The 8,501-nt window shown below is 40.5% G+C and overlaps 2 protein-coding genes across 7 annotated transcripts in view; both read left to right on the top strand.

The window, feature by feature from the left end:
- The window catches only part of LOC100344537 (olfactory receptor 4D5), a 36,258-nt gene extending 31,269 nt beyond the window's left edge, over positions 1-4,989 (top strand). For both annotated transcript variants that reach the window (XM_070047831.1, XM_070047822.1), the window contains one exon: positions 1,035-4,989. The gene's annotated coding sequence lies outside the window, so the exon portion shown is untranslated. The remainder of the gene's footprint in view (positions 1-1,034) is intronic.
- A 153-nt stretch (positions 4,990-5,142) lies between these two features.
- The window catches only part of LOC103350538 (uncharacterized), an 84,111-nt gene continuing 80,752 nt past the window's right edge, over positions 5,143-8,501 (top strand). For 4 of the 5 annotated variants that reach the window (XM_070047786.1, XM_070047798.1, XM_070047789.1 and 1 more), the window contains exons 1-2: positions 5,143-5,472; positions 7,904-8,071. In XM_070047786.1, the coding sequence (XP_069903887.1) occupies positions 5,291-5,472; positions 7,904-8,071 (350 nt within the window). In that variant the 5' untranslated portion in view covers positions 5,143-5,290. The remainder of the gene's footprint in view (positions 5,473-7,903; positions 8,072-8,501) is intronic. The other variant, XM_070047809.1, reaches the window with a different exon arrangement.

The raw sequence follows: 8,501 nt of genomic DNA, 5'->3' as shown, positions 1-8,501 counted from the left end.
GTATGTTCTCTTCAGGAGTGAAGTGAAATTCACTCTTCTCTCTGAAAACAGAAGGAATAGAATACTGACTGCTATCCTTCTCCCTCAGCACTGTAACTTAATAGATGATTTTCTATTTATTTGGTTCTAGTAATTTCATCACTCTGCCACAGACTTGTCATTCTTGCCTAGAGAGATCAAATAGATCTCAACTGGCAAGTAGTTGATGCTAATCAATAATTAAAAAAAAAACTATAAGGACACAGGAATGATCAATGAATTGATGTTAACTCTTGTCAAGAAATAAGAGAATAATTCCATTGCTCTGTAAAACATTAATGAGATTCTAGATGCCATGGATTAGTCAAAAGTTAGTTCAAAAGGTTGGTCCATTAAAAAGAGAGATCTTGAGAACCAGGTAGAAAGACCCCAGATAGCCCACACATGAGCATGATTGTTCTTTATTATTCTCTTTTACTTCTTCTTAGAATCTGATCATGAATGTAGGAAGAATGGCTGCCATTGGGGAAGGGGTGGGAGTGAGGGTAGAGCTAAGAGCAGCAGGTGCAGCAAGCTTTACATTTTTTTGTTCTCATTTTAACTTTTATAGGATAAAGTGAATATACAGACACATACAAAACATCAAACAACAAAAAGTAAATCCTCCACCTGGCTTTTTTCCCACACTTCCCCACTTCTAATCTAGCTCCCTATTTTAAAGCCTCTTCTGTTATGTTGGTGGTTATTGTATTTTTTTAAATCATATGCTAATACTCCCACTTCTTGGCTTTCAATGCAGTTAGTGCCTTAGTGAGTTTTGTGATCCGCACAGACCACTACACACTGTGTAATTTATAAACACTGGAAATTGATTTGGCTCATGGTTCTGGGGACTGGGAAGTCCAAGATTAAGAGACCACATCTGATGAAGGCCTTCTTGCTGTGTCATAACATGACAACTAATGGAAGGGCAAAAGAGCATAAAGGAACATGTGAGAGACAGCAAGACAGGCCTGCTCCACTCTTTAAAAAAGATTTATTAATTTATTTTAAAGGCAGATGGACAGAGAAATATCTTTCATCTCCTGGTTCACTGCCAAAATGGCCACAACAGCAAGGTATGGGCCACACCAAATCCTGGAGCCAAGAACAGCATTCTGATTCTCCATGTGGTTGGCAGGAGACCAAGTACTTTGGCCATGATCTGATGACTTCTCAGGTGCATTAGCAGGGAGTTGGAGTGGAAGTGGAGCAGCTGCAACTCAAACCACCACTCCAAATATGGAATGTCAGCATCACAAGTAGTAGGTGAAGCACTGTGCCACAGTACTGGCCCTCCTAACTCACTTTCCTTTCATACCAGTTCCTTGGATACTGAACCCACTCCTGAGTAAAGGACTTTAATCCATTCATGAGGCAGAAGCTTCATGATGAAAATACTTCCCAACACTGCTGCACTGGGGGTTGAGTTTCTAGCACAAGACTTTGGGAAACAAATTCAGAAAACTGTAGCAGAAGGAATCTACTGAAAGAAGAGATAGTTTGGCCACATTTCCACCATTTCCATGTCTATCTATACCTATGACTTCCAAGTCATACTGTTTGGGTCTTCTGGTGGTTATCTTTTCAATTTTAAAGAATATGTTGAAATTGTATATTTTGTTGTCTGTTTTAGTAAACACATTTGTGTGACATTACCTGTCATATCTCTCTACTGCTTTAACATTTATGTTATATTATTTTTAGATACATACTTCTATTGCTTTTACTCTCAATCAGAGTTGTTGTTGTCTTTCATGTTTTATTTGTATGCTGGCTGGGCAAACTGAAATAGCATTTACATTATTCCAATTATTAAATTGCCCTATACTCATGGACCACTTAGAATGGGTTTACCTGTTGAGGGAAAACATGTAATCTTAGGACATTAAAAACTGAAATACATTTGTCAAGTGTTAGATCATGGGATTCCTTAAGCTTAGACTTCAAACCCTCAAGAAATTACTCATTTGGCTAATAGTGTGTTTACTATCTAGGATCATAAACATAAAACATTAAATGTTTCTGATTGTTCTTAATTCTTAGTCACTCTTTCCCTTCTTGATTCTGGAAGTGTTAACTTTTTTTAAATATCAATTTTTCTTTTCTTTTAGGTATCTATTTTCTTCAGGAGTTAACTGTTACATCTGTTTTCCTTGAACTTTCTCCCTTTGCCTCTTGTGTTATCCTGTTTTGAAGCTGAGTTTTTTTTTTTTCCCTTCATCTCTATGAATCATGGCAAAGAGTTTGTAATATTAGTACTACAGTTTTCTTCTGTGGTGTAAGAACTCTCCCTTTAATGAAAAGATGATAGTGCCTATGTACCTATTTAAGGTGCATTTAGATTTTTTAAAAAAGATTTATGTATTTATTTGAAAGGCAGATTTACAAACACACACACACACATACACACTCAGAGTGGGGGAGAGAGAAAAAGAAAAGGGGAGGAGAGAGAGAGAGATAAAGAGAGAGAATCCTTACTTCATTCCTCAAATGGCTGCAACACCTGGGGCTTGGCCAGGCTGAAGCCAGGAGCTTGGAACTCCTTATGAGTCTCCCACATGGATGCAAGAACCCAAGGACTTGGGCCATCACCTGCTGCTTTCCCAGGTGCATTAGCAGGGAGGTGGATTGGAAGCAGAGCAGCTGGGGCTCAAACTGGCTCTCATATTGGATGATGGTGTTGCAGATGGCAGCTTAGCTCACTGCACCACAACACCATCTCCAACATAGATATTTTGTACGTCCCATATCTTACAGTTGTTTTAAATTTTTCAAATATTGTCTCAAAATTTTATTTATTTCTTAGTGTTATGGCACATTCTTATATGGTACTCAGGGTTCCACTCATATCACTGAATGCAGTCTTTGTCCTCAGCTGGGTTCCCGAAAGGCTCAGTATGACTTCCAGTTACGTTCCACAGAGGGCAGAAAAGGGCACAGAGACAAGTGCTTTCTGTCAGGATGTGGGGATGCATCACGTGGTGGAGCAAATATGACAGCATCAGAGCAGCAGATTGAGAAGGGAAAACTCACAGTAGCAGTGACTCAGGATGAAGATCAGGTTGAGCACAGAGTGGAAAGTGTTTTTATTGTTGTTTGCTTCACAGGTAGAGTGACAGACAGGAAGGGGGAGAGATGGAAGGAGAGAGAACTCTTCCTTCTGCTGGTTCACTGCCCGGTGGATGCAGTGACTGAAACTGGGCCAGGCTGAAGCCAGGAGTCAGGAACTCCAACCATGTCACCCATGTGGGTGGCAGGGGCCCAAGTACTTGCACCACCTTTGTTGCTTTCCCAGACACATCAGTAGGGAGCTGGATTGGAGGAAGAGCAACTAGAAGTGAAACTGGCACTCCCAAATGGGATGATGAGGTTGCATGCAGGGGCTTAACATATTGGACCCCACTGCCACCCCAAGAAAGGGCTGTTAAAACTGGCCACCGTGGACAGCCTGGCCATTGTCATGAAGGTGGGTCTAAATGCTTAAATTAACAGATGTCTCCTGCCAGCTCTGACAGCTGATGCCAACTTGCTGTCTGAGAGTTGGCAACAAGCTGCCCACAGAGGTTAAAATGTTCAGAACCAGCCATGAAAGAGAAGAGAGTGAGTGAGTTTGAATGAGCACCCTCTCTAGATACAGAGAGTGATGAAGCCTCAGATACATGCCAGGTACCTGAGTCTGCAACCTCCCTGGACAGGATGTGATGTCACATAGAGGAGTGTTTTTCCCTCCTCCACAGGGGAAAGCATTGCTTGATTGTGGAAACACTGTGTAACTCAGGAATCCAACAATCCTGACTACAAAAGGTTGAATATGTGGCTCTCAGTTATTTAACTCCACTAAGCATCAGTCTCTACATCTGTGGAATGGAAATAAAGATTCTTAGCTCACAATGTGAAGTGGAAGAAGTGAGGTCGTGTCCGTAGGCCACCTGGCCAGGAGCTTGGCACCTTGTCATTGTTCCATGTATTTGATTTTACCACCTGTTCCTTCTCCCTTCTCTGGACATGGAAGCACACCCACGATACCATTTGCTAGTTTGCAAGGGGAAGGCTTTCTGCCTCCAGGAAGCATACCTGATGTTTACAGGATTACTGTGTTAGGTACAATCCTCAGTTCTCTGTAGTATGACCTCATGTAATTGTCCTGACACCCTCTGAGGAGCTCTGCCCATCATGTCTGCAAATACAGGCACTGAGACATTAACAGATAACTGCTTTGCTCAGTGTCCCATAGGTAGTAAATAATGAAAGCAGATTCAAAACCACGTAGTTTGACCCCAAATCTCCTGTGATCATCTCTACAAAGTCTTCTTTTCTATATTGCCATTTCAACACTCACTTAAAGTTTTAAGGAAAAAATAGAAAGAAGAAAATAGCTTTGTGTTGTGATGTGATGTGGTTAAATACTGGTATTACTGGCATAGCATCACCTTGATATGCTATTTGGCATTTAGTGTAGAAGCATCAGTGTTCAATGCAATAACTGAAGTAAGACTGATGTGGTGTGAATTGTGTGTCTCCAAATTCCCATGTTGAATCTCACCTCTTTCTCCCTGCCTTGTAAAGAAACAGCAAGGAGATACCAGCCAGGAAAGGTGGCAAAATCAGTGGGACATCTGATCTTGGCCTTTCAGCCTCTCAACTTTAAGATAAATAAATGTCATATTTTTACACATTGCCCAGCCTTAGATGCTTCTAAAGAAACAAACAAATCAAGACAAAAATAATAAAAATACCTACTTTGGGGCTGGCATTGTGGCACAGGGATTAAGTTGCTGTTTGTGATGCCAACACATATCAGAGTGTGAGCTGGGGTCCCTGCTGCTCTCATTCTGATTCAGTTTTCTATTAATGCACCTGAAAAGACAGAAAATTATGGTCAGAGTACTTGGACCATGACTATTCATGTTGGGGACCAGGATAGAGCTCCTGACACAGCCTTAGGTGTGGAGTGAACCAGAGGATAAAAAATCTCTCGCTGGCTGTCCCTCTGCTTTTCAAGTATATAAATAAATAAAGAAAAACTTATTTTAGTATTGTATATAATGTTACTATATACAATATTATATAATTTTATAGTAATATTCAATTGTACTGTATTTTTTGGGAGAACTGAATGAAAGTTTGCTGGTATCTCTGTGTTATTTGTTACAACTCTGTGTGAATCAACAATTGAAGAATCGAAACATGGGGCCAAAATCAAGGAAACCAGTATGTCAGCCTGTGAGAATCCTGGTTAGGACATGAGCCTCAGAGTGGTGACATCATAATGGTGGGCTGTCCTGACTACTGCAGAATCTGGTCTTTGTGGATTAGCCCACAGTGTTTTAGCGATTGCTGCAGACAGGACTGCATTCTAGTGCTTAAAATTGAAGAAAAAAAAAAGATGTTTTCATCAACCAAAAAGCGTTTAAAACATTTCGGACGTCATTCAAAAGTTCACTGCGCCAGGTAGGCCCTCCTTTTACTGTTGCTGATCATCCTGACAGACTGGGGGTCCCAGGAACTGTTCTCTGCTGGTGCCTGAAACAGGAACTTATAGCCTTAGCACTGATTTAATGAAAAGCTGATCATGCTTCTTAGATTACTGCCCTTGAGCTCAAGAGAGCAGATTTGTATGCTTAGGGGAGACCTTGGCTCCATGGGAAATAATTTTCTGTAGGTCTCTGAAAGGGCTGCCTTATTTATGAAAGAACTTCATTTGTTTTCACTCTAGTTTTCTTTCTTTCACTCTGATTTCCTTTCTCCCTCCCTCTCTTCCTCCCCCTCCCTCCCTCCTTTCCTTCCCTTCCCTTCCTCCTCCTCCCTTTCTCCCTCCCTCCCTCTCTTCCTCTCTCCCTCCCTCCCTCCCTCCCTCCCTCCCTCTCCTCTTCTTTCTTTCTTTCTTTCTTTCTTTCTTTCTTTCTTTCTTTCTTTCTTTCTTTCTTTCTTTCTTTCTTTCTTTCCTTCTTTCTTTCTTTCCTTTGCTTTCTTTCAACTGATATCTAAGCATGCTCTGGTGTTCAGAAACTTTTGGATGTTTCTATTATCATTTGGTATTATTTAGCACTTTCTCCTCCAAATGTGAATATTGATTTATGTAAGATGGGATTCAGTTTAATAGACCCATCATTATACAAATTTTCATGTTAACATGAAAGTCAGTTATAATTACTTTTTCCCAAATCTTCATGTCATTTGTTTTACCTATGGTGGGTAAATTAAATAGGTTTAAAAAAAGTGTTTTCTCCTTTTTAAGCTCTTGGTAAGTAAAAACTCATATCTAAGTGGCCCTTACAGCATGTAGATAGTGACTGAGGTAGAATAAGTGTTTATTAGGTAACTGAATGGATATATATATATATATATATATATATAAAGAGATAAATTGCTTTAAAACATTAAGAAAATATTTTATTTTCCAGTAAAAATGTGACAGGAACTTTTGTCAATGGACATACCTGTTGCTGTCAATCAGAATGAAACAGCAGCAAATGATTATGGAGAACTTTACAGAATTTTGCTTTTGATATTTTACTTTTATCTTTCAATGTAACACTATAAACTGATATTGTTTTTCCACATCACACATTTTCTTATTGTATGTGCTCCAGTGATACTTGGCTAGGTAGAGACATTGGTACTTTAATTTTGTTAATGTCTCTCAGTACCTTCTGAGCCTTCAGTGGCAGAATCCTGAATGTCCATGGTTCTTCTCAAGGAGTCTTCAAGATCTTTTTTCACAGCTTCCTCAAACTTTTTCTAGTTTCCATTTCCTGCTGACTTCAAGTCTACATTCAGATAGTTTTGTGCTTATTACAGCAAAGCACAGTCCCACAGAACAAAATCCTTTTTTTTTTCCTAAGTGCAGCTACAACTATTATCAGAGACTTAGTGACTTAAGATTGCACAGGGATGTCTTGTTCCAAGCCTGTAGGTCAGAGGATTATTTGGTCTTCTCTGGGTCCTCTGATTAGGGTTTGTTAGGCCTGGTCATGGTGGTGGCAGGCTGCCCTTCTTCCTGGCGACTTTGGGCCAGCATCTGCTTCTGAGCTCATCAGATCTTTGGCTGAATTCTGTTCCTTGAGGATGCAGTACTGAGGTTTCCCTTTCCCCACTGGTTGTCAGCTCATGGTTGATGTTGGCTCTTGGGAGCTGGCTGTGTTCTGTCTCACGTTCACATGTGGCTCCTACCCGTGTGATTCACTCAGCCTCTCTCTTACCCTTCAGCTCTCTTTGGTTCCACCTTTTGTGCATCTCCCTGACTCAATCCATGTGACATTTCTTCAATTTCGGGGCTCCCGTGAGTAGTTTCAGCTCACAAGGTTAATCTCCCTATAATATTGTTCACATTCTTACATCTGCACAGCCTCTTTTGCCAAGTGGTGCATTCATTGGTTATAGGGGTCAGAGTAGGTGCATCTTTAGGGTGGCCACCCTGCCTAGCACAGGCCTCCAAACAACCCTCCTCCTTTCAATTCTCCAAACTCATTTGTTCAGGGTTACCCATGACCTCCATGTTACTACATCCAGTGGTCAGTCCTCAGAAAGTGTCTGCCCAGCATTAGATGTGGTGGGTTGCTCCCTTTTTGTTACACTCTCAGCCTAGGGCCCTTCTTCCCCCTTCCCCATGGCCTCTGATCTGAGCTGCTGCTGCCTTGTTTCCCCCACCTCTAAGGGCCTGCCCTTGGGCACTGCCCTTGATTGTGGTTTCCATCCAGCTCCTGAAGTGTCCTCTTCTCTTTGATAGCTTTGAAAACTACAACCTCACTTGGCTTGTAGCTGTAGAGCTGTTTGGGGACTTGAGTCTATAATTTTTATCACAGGGCAACCACTAAAATTTGGCATAAACTGTCATATATTTGATCATGACTGTCTGTTCTGGGTGTTTGGTGTACCTAAGGGACAGCTTGCTCCCTGCGGTTGACAACCGAATTGAAAAGATCACATTGCTGGAAGGTGTTGACCATGAAATCCTGATCCATGGCCCTGTGACCTTAAGAGCTGGATTGAAGAAAAAGAAGCATTTGGCAATTTTGTATCATTTGGTTTTACTAATATCTAACTCAAGGTATGTATATAATATATGCTGTCCTGATTTTCATAAAATATATTACCACTAATAAATTGTGTTTTCATGAACTCTTACTATAAGCAAATAGAGTGATTTTACTTTTGCTTTTGCAAATATTTTGATTCTTCATTTAATCAACAAATAACATGCAGGTCCTGATTTGTGTTATGACACTGTAGAAAATACAATCAAGAATAGGGCAGTTTTTAAAAGACAATTTTATTTACTTTGTACATCTATTGTGGATATCAGAAAGGATAAGCAGTCAAAGGTATTTGAATTTGGCTTATATACCTCAGACCTTTGAGACAGAGAAAGCATAGGTTGTTTGATAGGGTGCTTTTGAGTGCTGAATGCTGCCACCTTACCTAAGATCGTATCACATATTTTAGCAAATTGATTGAAGCCATTACCATCGTAAATGGTT

This window comes from Oryctolagus cuniculus, chromosome 1 (genome assembly GCF_964237555.1).
Source record: "Oryctolagus cuniculus chromosome 1, mOryCun1.1, whole genome shotgun sequence".
NCBI lineage: Eukaryota > Metazoa > Chordata > Mammalia > Lagomorpha > Leporidae > Oryctolagus > Oryctolagus cuniculus.
The sequence above is the reverse complement of the archived record's forward strand: the minus strand, read 5'-3'. Positions and strand labels throughout refer to the sequence as shown.